General features: G+C 38.0%; 2 protein-coding genes across 2 annotated transcripts; one reads left to right on the forward strand and one right to left on the reverse strand.

Moving 5' to 3' along the window:
- The first annotated feature begins 307 nt into the window (after positions 1 to 307).
- Positions 308 to 21,217, forward strand: LOC114528445 (WD repeat-containing protein 48-like). The gene is made up of 17 exons (XM_028550081.1): positions 308 to 511; positions 674 to 758; positions 838 to 1,050; positions 1,177 to 1,265; positions 1,394 to 1,495; positions 1,564 to 1,788; positions 1,939 to 2,095; positions 2,189 to 2,286; positions 5,024 to 5,131; positions 5,216 to 5,312; positions 5,505 to 5,528; positions 5,618 to 5,713; positions 16,560 to 16,615; positions 17,229 to 17,408; positions 18,147 to 18,220; positions 18,302 to 18,494; positions 20,907 to 21,217. The coding sequence occupies exons 3-17, from the start codon at positions 897 to 899 to the stop codon at positions 20,997 to 20,999; spliced, it is 1,746 nt and encodes a 581-aa protein (XP_028405882.1). The 5' UTR covers positions 308 to 511; positions 674 to 758; positions 838 to 896; the 3' UTR covers positions 21,000 to 21,217.
- On the reverse strand, positions 5,933 to 8,876 carry LOC114528446. Its single transcript, XM_028550082.1, has 2 exons — positions 8,640 to 8,876; positions 5,933 to 6,730 (listed from the first exon to the last, which is right to left on the reverse strand). The coding sequence occupies exons 1-2, from the start codon at positions 8,754 to 8,756 to the stop codon at positions 6,254 to 6,256; spliced, it is 594 nt and encodes a 197-aa protein (XP_028405883.1). The 5' UTR covers positions 8,757 to 8,876; the 3' UTR covers positions 5,933 to 6,253.
- Positions 21,218 to 21,962: the final 745 nt, after the last annotated feature.

The raw sequence follows: 21,962 nt of genomic DNA on the forward strand, positions 1-21,962 counted from the left end.
ATAAAACTATCAAGAGCTATCTAGTATAAATAATCAGGTTTCGATCGCTATATGACATTGGGGCACAAATACAAAGACATAACACTGAGTGCTCGTGGAGGCTCAGTCAGATTCCTTCTGCAAGACACTGTTCATGTTTTCAACCATAGATGTTTGATGTTTATACCACGGTGATTGAGTGATAACCGAGATATGAGAGGGGGGGGGAGTTCATTTGTAGAAGATGGGGGTGATTGTATTACGCCGTCAGGCAAGAAGTTCCTTGAAGTCGCGGTTACCAAGCACTTGTAAACAAAACAAGATGGCGGCCAGTAGGCTGTCACAAAATGTATCGAAACGAAAAAAAACAATCTCTTTTGTGATCAGAGACGAAGTGGAGCGCCACCATCGCGCCGGAGTGAATGCTTTACAGCTAGATTCCAGTAATGGACGTCTTTTTTCAGCAGGAAGAGACTCTGTCATACGATGTTGGGATGTAAGCACCATAAATCGTGGAAAAGGCGAAACCCTTGTGCGTTGTGTTTGTGCATTTTTTGTGCATTTATTCTGTTCTTAATTGCTGTATATTGATCATGTTCATAGATAATAACGGTATTTAGTGTCTATTGCTTTAATCTGTGCTTTGATAGCTGGTTTCCTTCACGATAAACCAATATCACGTTGCTTTCCACAGAGTCAGAGTGCTCGTTATTTATCATCGCTTGAACATCACAACGACTGGGTCAATGATATTGTCTTGTGCCGCAACGGAAAAACATGTGAGTCTAGTTGGTATTTAATAGCTGATCGTTTCAAGATACAGGATGTTTATAGTTACCTACCATTGTTTTCCCCTAGTAATTTCTGCATCGTCGGATTCGACAGTGAAAGTTTGGGATGCTGTCAAAGGGTATTGTATGTCAACCCTACGCACCCATAAGGATTATGTCAAAGCATTAGCTTATGCTAAAGACAAAGAACTTGTTGCATCTGGTGCTTTAGATAAACAAATATTTCTATGGGATGTCAACACTCTTACAGCTTTAACTGCAACAAACAACACAGTCACCAGTGAGTTTTATTAAAATAATATTATGTTTTTGTTTTTTTAAGTTTGTTGTTATATCAACAACATTCAGCATTTTTTGGTTGTGATAATAATAGCCTTCAATAACAGCCAATTTCTTTCTTTCAAAGCTTCTTCTCTTAGTGGTCAGAAAGATTCAATTTACAGTTTGTCAATGAATAATGCTGGGACTGTTCTTGTGTCAGGCTCAACAGAAAAGGTTTTCAAAAAGAGTTATCACTTCCAGATTCATTCGTTGCTGTCACTGACTTTGTTTTAATCATTCGTAAAAGAGCCAATAGGCCCCAATAATATGAACACAATCTAATTTTTCTTTCTTGATCGTAGGCCTTACGAGTTTGGGATCCACGGACGTGTGAAAAAGTTATGAAATTACGTGGTCATATGGACAATGTAAAAACCGTAGTTTTAAATGCTGAAGGCACTCAGGTACCGTGTAATGCAACAATAAAAAGGTAGATATCTCCATCCTTAGTCCAACATGTTTCTCTTCCTAGTGTCTTTCAGGCAGTTCTGATGGAACGGTTCGCTTGTGGTCTATCGGTCAACAGCGATGCATTGCCACATTCCGTGTTCACGGGCAAGGGGTCTGGACGTTGTGCCCTAACGAGTCGTTTACAAGCTTCTATTCCAGCGGCAGAGATCAGAGAGTCATCTTGACTGACCTGAGACAGGATGATTGTTCTGTGTTATTATTTATTGAAAAATCACCAGTTTTAGCAGTAAGTTTGAAAAATGGAAGGAGGTCTTTAGTTGGTGCTTCCACATGATGGAATGTTCTTCCCAGTGGACTCATGAGGGTCGACCACAAAACTTTAACTTTATTTATTTACACCGGATAAAGCTGTTGAGCATTTTCAAAATCTCTCTAGATGGAACTTTGTCCTGACTCAAAATCACTATGGGTGGCGACATCTGACTCGGATCTAAAACGCTGGCCTGTTGTCTTAAAGAAAAACCATGAGCCGATACGTTATGACCAAGCAGAGCCAACCCCCGCGTGTCAACAACCCTCAGACACCATCAAAGGTTTGGCAGAGTCATCTAACATTAGTAAAATGCACGAGAACCAGAGACGGAAACTCTAGCCTAACAAATATTTTTACATACTTTTGTAAACAGGTGCAGCAAGTATAACCAATTATCACGTCCTGAATGACCGAAGACACATTTTAACCAGGGATTCTGACGATATCGTTAAACTTTGGGACGTTTTAAAGGTTCGAGGAAGTTTTGTTCAAAGTTTTTTCAACCAAGGCCCATTTACACGTGCGTGTTTGGCTGGGATTTTGCGCGAGTTTCTTCTTTTGATGGATGGGAACGAGTGAATTAGTTACGGAAGTTCAAATAAGAACTATTGTACATAAGAGCATTCGTAACTAATTACTTGTTCACATGCATTAAAAGAAGAAAATCGGGTCGAAAATTGCGGTAAAAATTGCCAATGTAAACCGGCCTTAAAAACCCGATTGTGTAAAGCGAGTAATGTTTTCTCCAGTTTATATTGCGGTCAGTGAAGCACTTGGGAGTTGGATCCACTGACCTATATTAGAGTATATATCTGTATCTAGTATAGGTCAGTGGCTAGATCATTAAGCTGGACTCACTGAGCTATATAATAATTCCTGGAGGACCGGTTCGTCATTTTTCGGTAACTTCGCCGCCATCTTTTTGCACAAAAAAACATGGCGGATTTTGCCTTCTGCGCACTGCGCAGAAGTTTTGCTGACGCCATATGGTCCCCTTTGCCCAGGGTAATTACCACTGACCAGGCTCAAATCTGAGCCCGCTACGAGAGATGCTCCCCCCTGGTTTATCTAAACAACAGTATTTCCCCCCTGGTTTTTTATGAATATTTTTTTTGCCGTGAAACATGAATTGGAAACCTTGCTGTTTTGTATTTTTCGATTTATTTTTGTGCTACAAAGCGTTGCAATAAGGCGTTTATTTCAGTTCTATACAATCGTGGACGCTGTTTTGCGAATGCCAGAGAAAATATTAATATTAAAACGTAAAAAAAAATTGTGGACGAAGGATTTTTATATACGATTAGCTGACAGGTTATTTTATTTATTTATTTATTTTCATTATTCATACATTTCTGTATAAAATTTTTGAAAATACTTGAATATTTTTCGAGTCTTGTCAGAAATTTGGATTATCTTTCGGATATCAATCGCCGACTAAAGGTTACCGGCAGAAAATATGTTGTTATGTGATGTTTTCCTTAGAACATCATGCTTATGCATATCAGCCCATAACTCAAGGAAAAAAAGGCCAAACCTCATGCAAGATGCTGGGCAGCTGATTATATAGTAATAGTACTTCAAGTCATTTGCATAGGATATTTTCATTCAGGTCATTATAGCTAGCCTAAGTTACCCCTATCTTACTGTATCCCAAGTAATGCATTTTCCAATCATAATCATATTCCAGATAATGCAAGGAAAGGCTATGGTAAATAACAAAAATTTTATTATAGTACCAACTACCAAGAAGAATTGGTACTAGTTGTGCTATTAAACAAATGTCTCATGAATTCATGAAAATGCAACTGAGCCTATTCATTCCTCCATTAGTCTATAATCTATTAACCTTCAATTCCTGATTAGCCCCATGATAATATTCCTTTGAATGGTGGGGAGGGTAAAACTGTCCAGAAGTTGCTGCAAATTGAAAACAAACTGCTCAGTCAATGCATGTCTGTATAAATTTATTTTCCATTTAAATAACTATCTTAACTATGACTAACAAAGTCAACATGGTAAAATTAACAGTTTAATGTTCCAGTAATTTGCAAAAAAGCCATCCCCAAATTCAATAGCATCTTCATCCTAAAAAAGAGAGATCAGACCAAGTTTAACTGTACTCAATAAAGTACACCCAGAGGACAGAGCCAGAGGGGAATAAAAACCATTGCAAACTGATTAACAATCAAGCTTGTAGCTTGATCAACAAGGTGCAAGATGCCAAGAAGTCTATTAAGCCATGATTATTGACTTTGCATTTGACAAGGCAAACAAGATAACATACTAGACTTTTAACAACCACTGTTGAAATCTGACAGTAAAATATTTTGTATCAGCACTCACACAGTCATCATGTTTAATGTTTTAAATTCATCTAAAGGATCAATAGAGAGACTAATAGATTCACTGGGAGGATTGAATATTGATTCATCTTAATTGTTTGGCTGAAAATACTCATGAGTTGGCATTAAATATGAGTGAAAGCTCCAGTGCAAATGCCATAAGAGTTCTATTCAAAAGTCAAAACTGGCAAGACATAGCCAAAACTCAAAAGATCAGTTATTGATCCTTTTTCATAAAGTATAGTTTTTCATAGCGTAACTAAGTCATGTACCATTGATCAAAAAGGCTGCACTCTGCAGCATATTTGCCGTTTTTAACATTAATTTCAAAAGAAATAAACTGCAACAGACGCTTTGGTAGTTGTCTATACCAAAGGCGAAAAACGAAAATGTTGTGAAAACCGGCTTACCTGAGGTAAAAATTGATATCCCGATAGGTGAATTAGGCCATTCACAGCATCATATGTAGAGCGAAAAATCACTTCTCCATTTAACTTGTTGAACAGGGAAAAAGAGTCTTTTTAGATGAAACGCGGAGAAAATATATGCCGAAAACAATACCGAAAACCAAAAATATTTTCATAAAAATCGGGAGGGTGATGGACACGTTTTTGACTTTGTATCGCGGTATGTCAGTGGTAATTACCATGGGCAAAGGGGACCATGTGGCGTCAGCAAAGCTGAAAATCCGCCATCTTTTTCGTTACACTTTTTGGTGGCGAGCCGGTCCTCCAGGAATTATTATATAGCTCAGTGGCTGGACTGCAGTCGCTGACTGGATGCGATCCTGTGTCACTGACCGCAATATGTTAAACTGGACACACATACTTTTGAGCTACCGAGAATTTAAACGTCGATTCTTGCAGATCAGTTTAAAAGAAGACCTGGGAAATGTTGATTTTGATATGGAGATTCAAAAGAGATATCAGAAAATCTACGTTCCGCAATGGTTCACAGTTGATATCAAAATAGGAGTGAGTCTATGAAAACTGAGTTTGATTACAGAAGTTTGCTAGAAGCTTCAGTTGTAATGAATTGTTTTTCTATCTCTTTCTTAGCTCCTGATGATCCATCTGGAAGAAAGTGATTGTTTTAATGCTTGGTTATCCTACAGCGATGCCCCCGACATTACCCCCAAAATACTGGATGGAAAACGTAAGACAATTCATATCAATTTCTCGAATAAATTTCCACCTTTGTATTTGGAGATATAAAGTGCTTGAATCACAAGCAATCAACGCTATATGCATCGAAACATTTTCCCGGCTTAGGGCCAGTAAATTTTCTATGCAAGTCTGAAAAATTTTGAAGGTGAATGTGACACGGTTTTTTTTTCTCTTTTTACAGCCGCCATTACTATCACGAATTATGGTAAGAGTTTTTCACTTATTCATAATCAGTTTGGCCCGTTTGTTCCTTGCTTTGGTGCTTGTTCTTGATGGTAAATTTCATTTAAACAGTGAACTATGGGATGTTACTACTTCAAGCAGTGTTTGAACATTGGCCTGACACACACTGTCTTCCAGAGACGGACAAGGAGGCCGTGAACTCTCCAGGTAAGTCTATATAGATCTGTGGCGGCGGCAGGTTTGTGTTGTCCGACGCGGTGCATAGTTCTTATCAGTTATAGAAAAATTTCGCGCCATTTTTTTTATTTTAAAAAACATACATCAAAAGTCGAATTCGGAGGGAGGACTGGGAAGATAATTAAATTTTGATCGCAAAATCCTTCGTTTGGAGGATGACTTTTAGTCAACTCGCGTTATCACTAGCCAATGAGAATGCACGATACGTAAAAGCATACTCGTGGGTTTAAGCTAAAAATGTCAATGATACTTTTATTCAAAACGAACTCGTTTTACAAACAAAACTACTGTATAACTTATCTTAAAGATAATACAAAATATTAATTATGTATAAACAGTTATAAATAATACATTAGCATGATTAAGCATACGACTAGAATTAAATAAGTAAACTACTGTAGTGAAATCATCTAAAATGTAACTCATAAATATCTATGTGTAATTAGTTTATAACTTAAACGTTTTCCAAACCGACAGTTCCATCCAAATACCGTTCAAAACAACGTTTTTTTACAAACAAAAGAGCCATCCTTGTGGGCAGTCACCTTTAACTTGTGTGTTCATAACTGCAGGTGGTGATAATGTACGTTTCCCTTTCTTTTTCCCGCGGCAATTCACCATACCTGGGCGGCATTTCATCGCACGTTTTTCCTCATCGTCATCGTTTCCGGTAGGATCATCGGGATTGGCCGTCACGACTTCGTTGTCGTCGTTGACGTCGTTTTCGGCGGCCCGTACCGATCTCGCAGCTGGAACGAGCCGTTTCTTGTCGCAAGGCCACGGAAGACCGGGCCAGCACATGCTCCCGGCACTTTTCTTTTTCACCGATTTCTGTCGCTGTTGTTCGTAGACCGAGTTCAGCTCAAGCAGTTGTTTATATTGACACCAAACTGTGTTAGCTTTTTCGGATTCACAATAGGCTTTCAAGGTCTCTTTTCTCAAGAGGGAAGCGAGCTGGTCTAACTCCTCGTTGTAACTTGGAGATACCTATCGAAAGAAACTAGATTAATTAGATTTATTGTAGATTGCAAAGCGTCTCGCTGTGAATAAACACTGGCGAATAGACTGAATGTTTCTGCTTCGAATTGGGTGATGGAAAACTCGCTGTTGAGTGACTTAGATTAACCTATTTTGGTTGAATGAGGGATTTTCATGACGATTTTGTTCAGTCAGCTATCCGGCGCTTGTTTGTAGATCAGTGGGCGAAGCCATCCGAAATGGCGAACGAGGCGAAGCTAGATTGCGTAATCGAGGACCAAGTAAGGATTTCGGTTGCGGAACCATGGTAACGGTGCCAAGATTCCAAACTAGTTTCGCTGACCGTATTCGCATTTAACTAATGACGTCATACGTCGAGACAAAATAGTAACATTATCGAACATACGACAAATTAAAACAAATTGTTTCACGAAATTGTTGACAAACCGTATGCATGTTTCAAGCACTTTCTGTCAACGCTTGCAAAATATGATGGCAATCTGTCGTACAGGTGTGGAAGTGCATGTCTAGAACGGCAGACACGCATCCTTTTATCTAAATCACTATGTTGCGAAATTTGGCAAAAAAATAGGTTTAGAAACGCCTTTGTTTGAACCGATTTAAAGGAAATTTCGAGCAAGAAAATCAGTTTTTAAATGCATCGGAATATATAGATCCATCGCTTAGAATCTGTGTTACTTAATATGCGAAATTGAAACATGTTGAATTTCAACATATCTATCATGTGGGCAGTTATATTTTCAAATTAGTTTCACATGTTTGGCTAATTGTGTAGATTTAGCAAGAAAAACTGGCCACATTAGCCAATGGTTAGGCCATCGGATTAACCGCGTGTTTCACGCGATGTCTGTCGTATTTCACCAGATTTGATTTCTGTCAAGGGCGCTTCAACGCATTCATTGCGATTGTCAAATTGTGTAGGTGGTACGATTTTCATCAAAAGCTTACACTCTTCCATGCAACAAAATACCTACTCTGACGTTAGCGCAACCGCAAAGTCGAAATAGCTTTTAACATCCAAAAAAAGTATATCTGGGGTTGTGCGTGAATAACAATAGTCACGAGTGTTTACCACATGCAAAGTGGAAAAATTGAACTGATCTAATTAGAGCACGTATAGTTTTGTTTATTGTTCTCCATAGAGACCAGCGAAGGTCATAACTTAATTGTGGCTGAGGTTAATTTTCTCCCGCATCAGAAAACGAGACAATTTTTTTAACAAAGTTTTCATTTGCGATATGAATACAGGAGCTCAAGTGAAATTACGTGGACGTTTCTAATAATGACGGAAATTTCACCACACCAGGCAATATAGGCTGTACAAACACTAGATATTTGAACACAACAACCATGCAGTTGTGGGTTGTGGAAGTGGCCAGGATCGAGGCCTGGGTAAAATAATGGATCACCAAAGCGTTTCAAAATGGCTCCTCTTACGATCAAGATGTTGGCAAATAGTGGATTTTTATGCTAAAGGCTTAAAGCCATTTTTTGATCGGATACATCAACTATATCTTGCCTTTAATTTTTGGCAATGGTTGCTAAGCTTCTTAGGAAGTTCTGGCGTCTTTTTCGACCGATATCACCCGGGTCTTTATCGTCATGCATGCTCGGGGATTTGGAAATACCTGTTTTTAGTGGTTGCAGATGCTTACGAGTCCAGATAAGACTCAATTAACACGTAATTATAAGTTCAAAAAGTGTGCGGTTTTATTCTTTATTGCCAAATCCCTATGATGGTAACTTTTGAGTTTTGCAAGGTCAATAGCTAACTCCGAACAGATCAATCTTGCTTTTGAAGCGTAAGCTTATTCCAACGTCTCATTTGCCTACACCACACTTCCTTGAGTTAAATCGAGTAGGACTTTGTTGGTCCTTATGAATTTCAAAGTCATACCTGCTCTTTGTCTTCTAAATTTTGCATCTTGAACTTTAATCCACCCAGAGCATTGGTTTTCATTACGAAAGCCACTGCGGCGAACAACAATAGTGCATTCATTCTGATCTGAGCCATGTCGTCGTCTCTCTTGCCTCTTAGTCTTGTAAAAATTTGGAGTCTTTCGTCAACAGTTCGCTGTGTTTGCCGTTAGTCTTCCCGTATCACGAGTCTCTAGTGGTTCGCTGTTCACACACCCGAGTTTTATGCACAGCGAACAGGAAGTATGTGGGTGTCGGTGGGCGAAAAGGCATGACCGTTGATAAACTGGATGACTGAAGTTTGTTTGAGGAACTGTGACCTGAACTTGGAACACACATCCACGCATGGGAACTTTATGTCAAATTTTAAATTCCTAGGTGTGTGCATTCCACATGACATTACCGATGATTTTAAACGTGATCCATTTATGCATGGCTACCTTTGAGAAGTAATCGACTGTTCACATCACAAAGAGGACTAATGTTCATCCGCAAGATCCAGTAAGGCAAATAACTTAACCGTGTTAATGCCATTGTCGCCTATGAAATCTTATATTGCCTTATAACTCATGTCTAGACACGATGCATTGTAATATTAGATAGAGTCTTCAGTCTTGCTATTTGGTTTACTTATTAGTAATGTTTACAAGTGTAGTTTCTGAGTGCTTTTGTAGGTCGTGTAAAGAAAATGCAAAATGATAATATTCTTGGAATGCTAATTGTGAATTCACGTTAGAAATGTCTTTAATTTTTCATTCCAAGTTTATCCTTCCAGGCTTTGAGTCCATTTCTTCTTTCGACAGTGAGTTCGGGTTTTCATTCCCACCCACGTGATGGTAGCTACATGTCTGTTACCGGATGAAGTATGTTGTAATTTCGTCAACAACACTATTGGTTGTTTGTTTAATGCAATGATACCTATCTTCTAGTGGTTTCGAATTAAACAACCCCAGTATGCTTCGAAGGGACTTGATTGAATTGAAAACTTCATGTAAAATTGGCGTTCTGCGTTCTCTTCATCAGTTCTAAACCTCAAAACCTAAACCAACTTTCTTTATACTAGGTTATTCTATAATTCTATTATCTAAAGTGTTCTTCCACAAGGCTCAACGAAAGTTATTTCCTGGACGTATTTTGGGAAAGATTTGGGCTCAACCGCCCGAATGCGGTTGAGAAATTCTCCCCGGCAGAGGCAAAAAAACATACTTACAATTTTTCTGTTTCAAATCCGAATGATTAATTACTGATTAAAGCCTGTTTTTTCATATCTGAAAGTCTGCTTTATCCGTTCGACCTGTCAATTTGTCAACTTTAGACTGCATTACTATTATCATTTTATTCATTTATTAAATACTTTCTGAATTTCACTTTGACCACGTCAGATACTCGAGGTCATTGATCGAACAAATTGAAGACATATGGTCGAAATATAGCCGTATAATTGCAGTTTCCTTTCATTTTCTGGGTCTGTCAATTTGTCAAACTCGGATTTGCGTTTCCTTTAAGCTTTATTCAAGGCTTATTTCTATCTTTTGTCTTTGACATCGATGGAGAACTGAGGTCAATTGCTCACGTTAGGGACAAAAATGTACAATAAATAACATTTCAGTTTATAGAATCCATTTTACTGAATACTTCGAGTGTGGCTGCATATTTACTCCTTTTGGGAAAGTGATTTTATCAGCAAATGCAGTGACATCCTGCCCTGCCTGATTTTTTTGTAACACAGCTACTGCTTTCTAATCGAACTGTTAAAAAAATGCACCTAACATCTTTGAGTCGTATATAAAAACGATAAATCTTTGTCAAAAATCGCTCTCAAAAGAGGAAACAAAAATAGAACGTAATCTGCGATTATCAGGAAAACTTAATTCGGCAAGGTATCTCGGCATTGAATCAATTTTTTTTTAAATTTCAATATCTTCGACTTAATAAAAAGACAACAAAATTTCCCATGCATAGACCTAATTTAGCCTACGGGTGAATTTGTGGTTTTGAATGGCGTATTGACGTCATGCACGCAAGCAAACTGGTTGTTTCAACCTTGTAAATATCAAATAATTGAATAATAACATTAGATGACTTGAAAACGAGCAGGGATATGCAATTCGTGTTAACTTTATTTCGAATCTAAGTTGTACTTCACGGTGTTTCCGGATTTTAAATTACAAAGCGATTGATTTATATATATACGAATTACAATATGTATGTCCAACTGTGGTTCGTGAGTTTTTGCACGAAATTTGGACAAAATCAAACATCCTTCGACCTTTGGTCAACCTTCAGAAATTTGAATCATTCATTTGCGTCATTGGGTCACCAGATGGACTAGCCTCAAACAAGACAGCTCATGCTAAAGAATTTACCTCCTCAATGTGCCTAATCTATATCACATCATTACATTATAAATCATGATCGTGTATACTTTGCGTGTATACGGAAGTTATACACATACAGGCGTCTCGTTTTTCGAATTTGACAAATGCACGATTTATAATCACCCTGTGTGTCGAAAGCCTTCCTGAAAAGGCGACTTTAAGCTGTGCTTGAAGAAAAAAGACTATAGTCATCGAATAGTATAACACAGGATACAGAATTATCAAACAGCCTGTATTAATAAATAGGCCAATCAATTGCGTTACATAGTATTATTTTCAGTAAAGCTTATGGCTTTTTTTTAAAGATATTGTCTAGGATTTTATTATTTCTACTAAACTATGATTTCCGGCCGGAATGCATCGGTGTAATCTTGAAAAATAGTACGTTTACACTTAAACACTGATTAAATTAGAGCGAATCCGTTGTGGGCTTTGTAATCGTATAGGACGGGACGAAAACTCGCTTATGAGTTGGCTCCTTGGGATATGGTGTATCTAGTTATAGAGCTTTGTCGAAACACTGGGTGATGATATATATACCGGACTTTTTGCTGTGTTTTGCATGGCTGATGGCTATAGGTTATGCATAGTCGTAGACCAGTGAACTTCCTATATGTGGGCGGGGTATCGTGTCAAAGTTTCATCTGGAGTTCTTCGTAATAACACTGCATGATTCTCCAACTGGCTGTGTATTGTTGGTTTTGTATTCGGAGACTGTGAATTTTTGTCTCAGATTTCATTTATTTCATGAGATTCATTTGGAGGTCATTGAGTCGAGAAAAGTTTGTTGATGTATATGCATGGTAGAATTTAAAAAAATATGATTTACTGAAACGGTATACAAAATAACGCTGCATGGGCTTGTAATTCTTGCTCTCTAGCGCTGTTCGTAAAGTGAAAACCCAGGATTTATAGGTAGCAAGGATGAAAAGTTCAATGATTTATTAATGAGTCTTCGTTTTCTATACAACGAAATGGAGATTGAACTGATAACAAGCCGTTCCCTTCACATATATTTCCTATAACCATAACTATAACAATAACTTTCCTAACTATAACTAACTATACCTAACTAACTTTCCTAACTAACTAACTTTCCTAACTAACTACAACTTCATTTGAGAGAATATCTCTATATGTACACATGCAACGATCAATTTCAATCCACTTCTACCGGGTGTCCCAAAAAAAACTTTACCTGTTTGTCTTAATATAACTCAAAAACGATAAAAGCCATTGAGTTGAAATAAACTCCACTGTATACAAGCAGGGCTAACTTAGATTTTGATATATAACATTAAATTATTGATGTGATATTTACGGAGATACAAGCATTTGATGTCGCAAGGTACTTTCAAAATCCGTGAAAAATTGACAAAAATCGGCTATTAAATTAATTCGAAAATACTTGCATGCCACTTCCCGTGGTAAGTTTTTAACTTCAGCGATTTTAACTTTAATTGTTCGCTCTTATATAAGAGTAAGTTTGCAATGGAAAAGCGTACATTTAAAATTAAAATCACTAAAGTTAAAAACGTAAAAGTTAAAATATTAGTTTCGAATTAATTTAATAGCCGATTTTTGTCAATTTTGCACAGATTTTGAAAGTACCTTGCGACATCAAATGCTTGTATCTCCGTAAATATCGCATCAATAATTTAGTGTTATATATCAAAATCTAAGTTAGCCCTGCTTGCATGCAGTGGAGTTTATTTCAATTTAATGACTTTTATTCGTTTTTGAGTTATATTAAGACAAAGAGGTAAAGTTTTTTTTGGGACACCCGGTATATCGCACTATCGAAACTTGAGATATAAGTGCTTAGCAATTAAACAAATCATGCTCGTAAACGAGTCAAAACGACGTGAACTATCTTATCAAGGATCAACAGAGCACCGAGAGTTTCGCACCAAAAATGACCATCCATCACATGCACCATGCACAGGTAAACGTGCAATGAAGTACTTGAACGTACGTGTTTGAATGAAAATAGACTTGCATGCGATTGTCGCTAAGCAAAACAAATATAAACACGAAGGCGTACGTTGAAAGACGAAACATTTTTCGGATTTCTTTACTTTTGCTTACAACAACAACTTAGGCTAACTTTAGCTTTTGACGAGGGCTTTATGACTCGTTTTGACAATGACAAGCAAGAACTATTCTTTCCTCGCCTCACAATGTCGTCCAAGGGCGAACGTCCAACTTCAATTTCATCTAAAACAATAAAAAATGAGGTGGTATTTCTTCCAATCTGTGCTTCTCCACGTATTTGATACAAAAGTTCCGTTTCACTTTAGTGTAGATGACCGCGGTGCTTGTTGGGGGATGGAACAAAACTCATGCGCTTTAAAAACTGTCTGGATCGAGTGAAGGCCTTTGATTTCACTGCAGAAAAACTTCATGTCAACTTGATGTGTCGCATGAATGTACTTTCTATAAAACAAGCGCGTGAATCGGGCTTGGTTCTCGATGAAATTGCTCGCTGAAATACCTCAGGCGAATTATATAAAGCAGAAATTGTCGAAAATATTAATTTTGGTGCCATTTTCGCTCACTGCATGCTATGTTATCGTTACATTTAATTTTATGTGTGCACAGCAAATTTGAATTAAACAATGACTTCGGAATAAATTCGGAATAATCAGCTGTGGTTGTTCAAGACTAAACGATAAACTGTTGAAATAAAATTGGCAATAAACCATTGCATGTATCATCGCACGAGGCCTGAATTTTTGGAGATGGTTAACGGTCATTTAAATCGATAAGTGCACGTTAGACCTTTCGGAATTTTCAACTGCAATGATAAATGTATATATTAATAAGCTAACGTCAACATACAAGCGCCTATCTCTTGCATTGATCAAATATTCTGCCCACTCAGCATTTTTGACCTTCCTGAATGTCCTGTTTGAAACTTTGCGTCATCTGCTAAGTAAGGCTACCATCTACTTGAAATGACATTTATCAAACAATTTGCTGTAAGTACAGGAAGCATTTTGCATTTGCATACAGCTGTAGATGAAATCATCTGCATAACAATAAGAAGATTTGTGGTTGAATTTTGAAAAGTATCGATTAAAATTTTTTTGAAGTTGACTTAAGATGACTTTTTTTCACCAACCTTAATTGGCAATCACCTATCTATTAACTAAAGGTTATAGACCTTTTAGTGATATACTTGCTGGAATTTATAGATTTTTTACGCAGCTAGATTATGATAGCTTAGATTTATTAGCATTTTCATGCATGGGGGTTATATAAACGGGATGCCCAGCTATTTTATATATACTGGGACTTTTAGGGGTTATGAAAACTTAAATTTATATCAAGAGTTATGTAAATTAGTTTATATCATACTTGAGAAAGGGGTTATAGCTTAGAACTATAAAAGCTCTATCGTAGTTTGTTATGTAACTTCTAACTTGGCTAAGAGTATGCACTTTCAGAGATTTGAGAGGTTATATCAAAACTTATGTAAACATGAAATATCTGAAAGTTATATACTGCGAGTTTAGGGTTTTAATATAACTGCATGAAAGATAAGGTATATATATTGTAGCTGAAATTTAAGGCGTTTGACTGAGGGTTATATAACGTACTTATATAATACGTGAGAGTTTAGACTTTAATACTGAGTTATTTAATATAGCTGCATGGACGTGATAAGAATTATATCTCACATCGCTATATCATGGTGTGGGCGTTGGAAGTAAGTTCTTTGAAGTTGTGAAATTTTTGAACTGCATGAGCAGGTATAATCTGAACTAAAATGAAACTAAGTCTGACTAAATTGAATGAAATGAGTTGAACTGAATTAACTTCAAAATCAAGTGATCTAGTTGTAGATTTTAAAGAATTAATTCATGCATTCATGTCTCTGTATATATTGGCATGATTACAATCCCAACACAGTATATTTTGCATGCTTGCATGGGTGGTATAAAGGGACACGCGCTAATTAATTAGCTATTATCTTGTATCAACAAATTAACTGTATCAACTATTAGGCTCTGTGCCCACGTTTTTGGGCAATGCAGTGACCTTCACAGTGGCTTTTCTGCATGTTTCGGAAATCCTCTGTCGTATGACTTTCCGGAGCAGACGAAATTGTATGGGGTGGTTTAATGGTATGAAAATTGGGTATAAAGACCTGAAACTTGGCCCGTTTAAAGATGTCAGGGAGTTCAAGCCTTGTTGAACGAAACCACAATAAGACCTGAATCTTATTTATTTTTTTTTATATATTTTTTTCGAATTCTTTCAAGCATCGGCTCACGGTCTTCTACATACATGACAAAATAAATACAGTTAATCAAGCCTGCATAGAATCAAGTAATTTTTAACTCTGACATGCTTTTCTGTCGGGTTATTCCAAATCATAATTTGCCCACATGCAATCTTCGGTTTGCCCAATCTTCAATTTTCGTACAAATATATATTTATATGATGATATATTTGATAATATTTTGTGTACGTGCGGGCTTAAAGACTCAAGCCTTATAATGTAAAATACTTTCTCTTCTTAAGAAGAATGATTGGTTTTTCATAAATTCCATATATATTCTGTTTATCGAGTTAAAAGCATAGATATAAACTGGAAATTATGGAGGGTTTTGCCATAGATCGCTTTTATCAATAACCAAGACTCCCAAGTTAAGAAATGAACATTTAATTAATAGATACTTTTCAGTTAAGAATTTTTCAATTGTTACATTGAGACTACCATAATGATTTTTACAGGAAATAGGTGCGTAGGTGGAGAATGCATTGCTAGAACCGTCTTCAAGTGTCTGGAACGCAACACTTTCGGATAGTGTTTACTTTTTTAAAAGCATTTGATTAGCATATTTACGTCGGCCATGCAGGCGTGGGCACTGTTAGGACTATCAAGGTTTCGCTTTTGTCAACAAATTATGAAATTAACAAATTAACAAATTTTGTTCGTTCAATTCCGTCGTCCTGTCTCGTCATGGCCCGTCTGTTAAATCCCTTGGGATTAATTTTAGTTGCCCTTTGTCCGACATCCGGAAATGGGATGGTGTTGTGAGACGATAAATTGCCAAGTTTTACAAATGTTATGATCATTTGTCCACGATTTATTCCAAAGTCTAGTCTTTTCTCGATCAAATTATCAGTAATTTGAATACACAACCTGCATGCTTATATCCTCAATATGACAAGTCGGATTAACCAGCCGTGGTTTCTTTACAACGGGAAAAATCGGCAAATCGTTAAGTTAGTGACGTCCAAAGATGAAATATGTTGTTTAATATTCCGTCTTCGTAGATGTTTCTAAATAAATCTACAAAGAATTCGAGATTGAATGAGGTGAATAAACTAACATAATTCATGGCAACAAATGATATGGTAAATCTCACGGTTTAGGGAAAATTCATTTCCTAATATTGCTTCATGAATCGCTTTTTCCATTCGCCACATTTTGAGCTTTTTTTTTTGGGAAGTCACGAGGGGATTGTTGATGATTTATTTCACAAAAGACGTCTTCCGTTTTTCTGTAGTCAAGGAAGCCGACGCCAGTGCAAGTGACGTGGACATCAACGTCGAAGCGCCTGCTGTAAGTTGTGCCGTATCATTGTGTCTTTGAACCATTCAAACCTATCATCAAATAGTTTCCTCCTGAAGGCTAGTTTCCACTCAGAAAAATCTCCTTTGGATCGGAACGGACAGGAAAATTTCCTTTGTCGGTGAGTTCTCAGGCGGCGTTGACACAAAGGAAACTTTCCTGTCCTGTCCGATCCAAAGGAGAATTTTCCTGAGTGGAAACTAGCCTTGAAAATGTATCGCATTTTAAAGCAGAGACGCGTGTACTAGGGCTGTTCACATGAGCGCAGTTACCGAGGTTTACGAAGCGTTCAATGATTTTTGAGGTATTGAAATGAGTAATAACATGATTTTGGTTGTCGTGTAATCATCCTAACAATAGCATGTGATTGTTTTGTTTCAAAAAGACTTATTTCAATACCTCAAAGACCATTTTATGCTTCGTTAAATCTCGGTAACCAGGCTCATGTGAACAGCTTCTGATAATGCTACAAAAATCGAAGATGTGCAGCATATTTTCAATTTATTTATCGCAAGAGGCTTGTGCGCGGACTTTCAACATTGAGTCTGTAGATATAATAGAATCTCGTTGTTTTATAAAACAGTACGAAATTTCATTTCTTCAGCGTATCGTACCAGGCAATGGTTGTTTTAGTATTCCACTTCATACTCCAGTTGTTGTAAGCGAAAGTTCTGGGACTGGGCGAACATTACTTCGTTTTCTTGCCGTCGACGCCTCCGGGGAGACTGAACGATGTCTTTTAGCGGAAATAATTCCTCCTTGGATATATGATGTTGTTGTAAAGGTAGGATGTGAACTTACCTGAGCTGAACTGAACTGAATTGAATTGAACTTGATTATTTCAAATAAATTAGACTTAGCATAACTGGATTAGAGTAAATAAACTCAGTCTAAACTGAACTGAACTGAACTGAACTGAACTGAACTGAACTGAACTGAACTGAACTGAACTGAACTGAACTGAACTGAACTGAACTGAACTGAACTGAACTGAACTGAACTGAGCTGAGCTGAGCTGAGCTGAGCTGAGCTGAGCTGAGCTGAGCTGAGCTGAGCTGAGCTGAGCTGAACTGAACTGAACTGAACTGAACTGAACTGAGCTGAACTGAACTGAAGTTGATTGGGGTTATTTCAAATGAATTAAACTGAGCATTACTGGATTAGAATAAATCAAGTCAGTCTGAACTGAATTGAATAACCTGAGTTGAACCATATTGTTGAACACAACTTAGGGGCTGTTTACATGAGCCCGATTACCCGAGATTCAACGAAGCGTGAGATGATTTTGAGGTATTGAAATGAGCAGGTAACATGATCCTGGCAGTCGTATAATCACCACAACAATAGCATGTGCTTGTTTGGTGTCATAAACACTTATTTCAATACCTCAAAGTCCTCTCACGCTTCGTTGAATCTCGAGTAACCGGGCTCATGTAAACAGCCCCTTAATTAAACTAAACTGGAAAGATGAGTAAAGTTGGAATTTATTTGCAAGTCATTATGTACATTCTCATTTTTGTAGAAATTGGCACCAAAGTCAAATAAATTGGCGTTCTTTCTACTTCCACATTCTTCTAGTCTTAAGTCTCAAAAAAGGTAATTAATGGCTATTATCCCTTGAAGTTTTCAGGCGTTTTTTTAGCGCGGAAAGATCCGATCTTTAAATCCATCTTTTAGGGATCGTCTGTGCGCAAGTGACATGATCCAGATAAAGAAGGTCATTGAACATGTTTATGAAAAATTCTTTGGCAACGAGACTTCTGGATCAAGCTCCTCAACTCCTGGTAACGAACGTGAGCCGAGTACAGTGGAAAGTGAAGATATTTCGCAGATAGCTCATTCCAAGATTGAGTTGTATTGTAATTCCCAGGTAATATTGTTGTTGTTGGTGCTGCTGCTGCTGCTGTTGTTGGTAGTGGTGAAGGTGGTTGTTGTTGTTGTTGTTGTTGTTGTTGTTAGTGGTGGTGGTGGTTGTTGTTGTTGTTGGTGGTGGTGGTGGTGGTTGTTGTTGTTGTTGTTGTTGTTGTTAGTGGTGGTGAAGGTGGTTGTTGTTGTTGTTGTTGTTGTTGTTGTTGGTGTTGGTGGTGGTGGTGGTGGTTGTTGTTGTTGTTGTTGTTGTTGTTGTTGTTGTTAGTGGTGGTGAAGGTGGTTGTGTGTTGTTGTTGTTGTTGTTGTGTTGGTGGTGGTGGTGGTGGTTGTTGTTGTTGTTGTTGTGTTTGTGGTGGTGAAGGTGGTTGTTGTTGTTGTTGTGGTTGTTGTTGTTGTTGTTGTTGGTAGTGGTGGTGGTTGTTGTTGTTGTTGTTGTTGTTGTTGTTGTTAGTGGTGGTGAAGGTGGTTGTTGTTGTTGTTGTTGTTGTTGTTGGTGTTGGTGGTGGTGGTGGTGGTTGTTGTTGTTGTTGTTGTTGTTAGTGGTGGTGAAGGTGGTTGTTGTTGTTGTTGTGGTTGTTGTTGTTGTTGGTGTTGGTGTTGGTGTTGGTGGTGGTGGTGGTTGTTGTTGTTGTTGTGTTAGTGGTGGTGAAGGTGGTTGTTGTTGTTGTTGTGTTGTTGGGGTGGTGGTGGTGGTGGTTGTTGTGTTAGTGGTGGTGAAGGTGTTGTTGTTGTTGTGGTTGTTGTTGTTGTTGTTGGTAGTGGTGGTGGTGGTTGTTGTTGTTGTTGTTGTTGTTGGTGGTGGTGGTTGTTGTTGTTGTGTTTGTTGTTGTTGTTGGTGTTGGTGTGGTGGTGGTGTTGTTGTTTGTTGTTGTTGTGTTGTTAGTGGTGAAGGTGGTTGTTGTTGTTGTTGTTGTTGTTGGTGTTGGTGGTGGTGGTGGTGGTTGGTTGTTGTTGTTGTTGTGTTGTTGTTAGTGGTGGAAGGTGTTGTTGTTGTTGTTGTTGTTGTTGTTGGTGTTGGTGGTGGTGGTGGTGGTGGTTGTTGTTGTTAGTGGTGGTGAAGGTGGTTGTTGTTGTGTTGTGGTTGTTGTTGTTGTGTTGGGTGGTGGTGGTGGTTGTTGTTGTTGTTGTTGTTGTTGTGTGTTGTTGTGTTAGTGGTGGTGGTGGTTGTTGTTGTTTGTTGTTGTTGTTAGTGGTGGTGAAGGTGGTTGTTGTTGTTGTTGTTGTGGTGGTGGTTGTTGTTGTTGTTGTTGTGTTAGTGGTGGTGAAGGTGGTTGTTGTTGTTGTTGTTGTTGGTGGTGGTGGTTGTTGTTGTTGTTGTTGTTGTTAGTGGTGGTGAAGGTGGTGGTTGTTGTTGTTGTTGTTGTTGTTGGTGGTGGTGGTTGTTGTTGTTGTTGTTGTTGTTAGTGGTGGAAGGTGGTTGTTGTGTGTTGTTGTTGTTGTTGTTGTTGGTGTGGTGTGGTGGTGGTTGTTGTTGTTGTTGTTGTTGTTAGTGGTGGTGAAGGTGGTTGTTGTTGTTGTGTTGTTGTTGTTGTTGTTGTGGTGTTGGTGGTGGTGGTTGTTGTTGTTGTTGTTGTTGTTGTTGTTGGTAGTGGTGGTGAAGGTGGTTGTTGTTGTTGTTGTTGTTGTTGTTGTTGGTGTTGGTGGTGGTGGTGGTGGTGGTTGTTGTTGTTGTTGTTGTTGTTAGTGGTGGTGAAGGTGGTTGTTGTTGTTGTTGTGGTTGTTGTTGTTGTTGTTGTTGGTAGTGGTGGTGGTGGTTGTTGTTGTTGTTGTTGTTGGTTTTGTTGTTGTTGTTGTTGTTTGTGTTGTTGTTAGTGGTGGTGGTGGTTGTTGTTGTTGTTGTTGTTGTTGTTAGTGGTGGTGAAGGTGGTTGTTGTTGTTGTTGTTGTTGGTGGTGGTGGTTGTTGTTGTTGTTGTTGTTGTTGTTAGTGGTGGTGAAGGTGGTGGTTGTTGTTGTTGTTGTGGTGTTGGTGGTGGTGTTGTTGTTGTTGTTGTTGTTGTTAGTGGTGGTGAAGGTGGTGTTGTTGTTGTTGTTGTTGTGGTGGTGGGTGTGTTGTTGTTGTTGTTGTTAGTGGTGGAAGGTGGTGGTTGTTGTGTTGTTGTTGGTTGGTGGGTGGTGTTGTTGTGTGTTGTTGTGTTGTTTTGTTGTTAGTGGTGGTGAAGGTGGTGGTTGTTGTTGTTGTTGTTGTTGTTGGTGGTGGTGGTTGTTGTTGTTGTTGTTGTTGTTAGTGGTGGTGAAGGTGGTGGTTGTTGTTGTTGTTGTTGTTGTGGGTGGTGGTGTTGTGTTGTTGTTGTTGTTGTTGTTGGTGGTGGTGGTGGTGGTTGTTTTGTTTTTATTATTAGTTTCTGTGGATGTTGCTGTTATTATGTGACCACTCACTGAAACTTCACTAACGTTTTGTATTTCATTTTAAAGCTTTTAGAGCCATCAATGGATCTAAGAACTGTAAAACATTATCTGTGGAAAAATAGTGGTGAAATCGTCTTGCACTATCGACTTCTGAAGTGATTGAAAAATGAAGGAAGTCCTTATTGGCCTGAATATAGATATACTATTTATTACAATGCAGTTCCGGAAATGTGAATTTCAGTACCCGATTTTACAACATCTGGGGCATTCAAATTGAATCCGAGTTGACTTAGAGCACGCTAAAATCCCGCCAGTAAGGGGCTGTTTACATGAACCCGGTTACCCGAGATTCAACGAAGCGTGAGATGACTTTGCGGTATTGAAATAAGTCTTTGGAGAGACCTTTAGTTTGACGTTTACGGCAAACGCCAAACCGCTAGCAAAGTTTGTATTTTAACTCCAATCTCTTTAAGTGTGCGGCAATTTCGCTAAATTACAAACGTTCTACAAAAAACTTGTGATGTTCAGCAGTAATGTAAGAAAGTAATAGGCTATTTCTGATGTATTTAGAAAAGTAGCAAATTCAGCTTTGCCGTATGTGTTTCACGTTCGCCGTATAAAATTTAATGCTTGAACGTCTGAGGGTGTATGCAGTCGTTCAAGCATTAAATTTTATACGGCGAACGTGAAACACATACGGCAAAGCTGAATTTGCTGCTTTTCCAAATACATCAGAAATAGCCTATTGCTTTCTTACATTACTGCTGAACATCACAAGTTTTATGCAGAACGTTTGTAATTTAGCGAAATTGCCGGACACTTAAAGATAGCGGAGTTAAAACACAAACATTGTTAGCGGTTTGGCGTTTGCCGTAAACGTCAAACTAAAGGTCTCTTATGACACCAAACAAGCACACGCTATTGTTGTGGTGATTATACGGCTGCCAGGATCATATTATCTGCTCATTTTAATACCTTAAAATCATCTCACGCTTCGTTGAATCTCGGGTAACCGGGCTCATGTAAACAGCTCCTAAATGAACAATTTCATAATTTTAAAATGTCAAAATTTATGAAAGCTCTCACGAGAAGTTATAGCTTTAGAAACGTTTTTCGATTAAG

This window comes from Dendronephthya gigantea, unplaced genomic scaffold, assembly GCF_004324835.1.
Source record: "Dendronephthya gigantea isolate DGI-Jeju-01 unplaced genomic scaffold, DenGig_1.0 000050F, whole genome shotgun sequence".
NCBI lineage: Eukaryota > Metazoa > Cnidaria > Anthozoa > Malacalcyonacea > Nephtheidae > Dendronephthya > Dendronephthya gigantea.

Bases quoted from the DNA above. Each gene is read 5' to 3' on its own strand.
- LOC114528445 (XM_028550081.1), top strand. From the start codon at position 897: ATGTCAACCCTACGCACCCATAAGGATTATGTCAAAGCATTAGCTTAT. The intron at 2,287-5,023 runs GTTCGAGGAAGT...CGATTCTTGCAG, and splicing joins AACTTTGGGACGTTTTAAAG to ATCAGTTTAAAAGAAGACCT. The intron at 5,529-5,617 runs GTAAGAGTTTTT...TCATTTAAACAG, and splicing joins CATTACTATCACGAATTATG to TGAACTATGGGATGTTACTA.
- LOC114528446 (XM_028550082.1), bottom strand. From the start codon at position 8,756: ATGGCTCAGATCAGAATGAATGCACTATTGTTGTTCGCCGCAGTGGCT. The intron at 6,731-8,639 runs GTATGACTTTGA...TTCTTTCGATAG, and splicing joins ATTTAGAAGACAAAGAGCAG to GTATCTCCAAGTTACAACGA.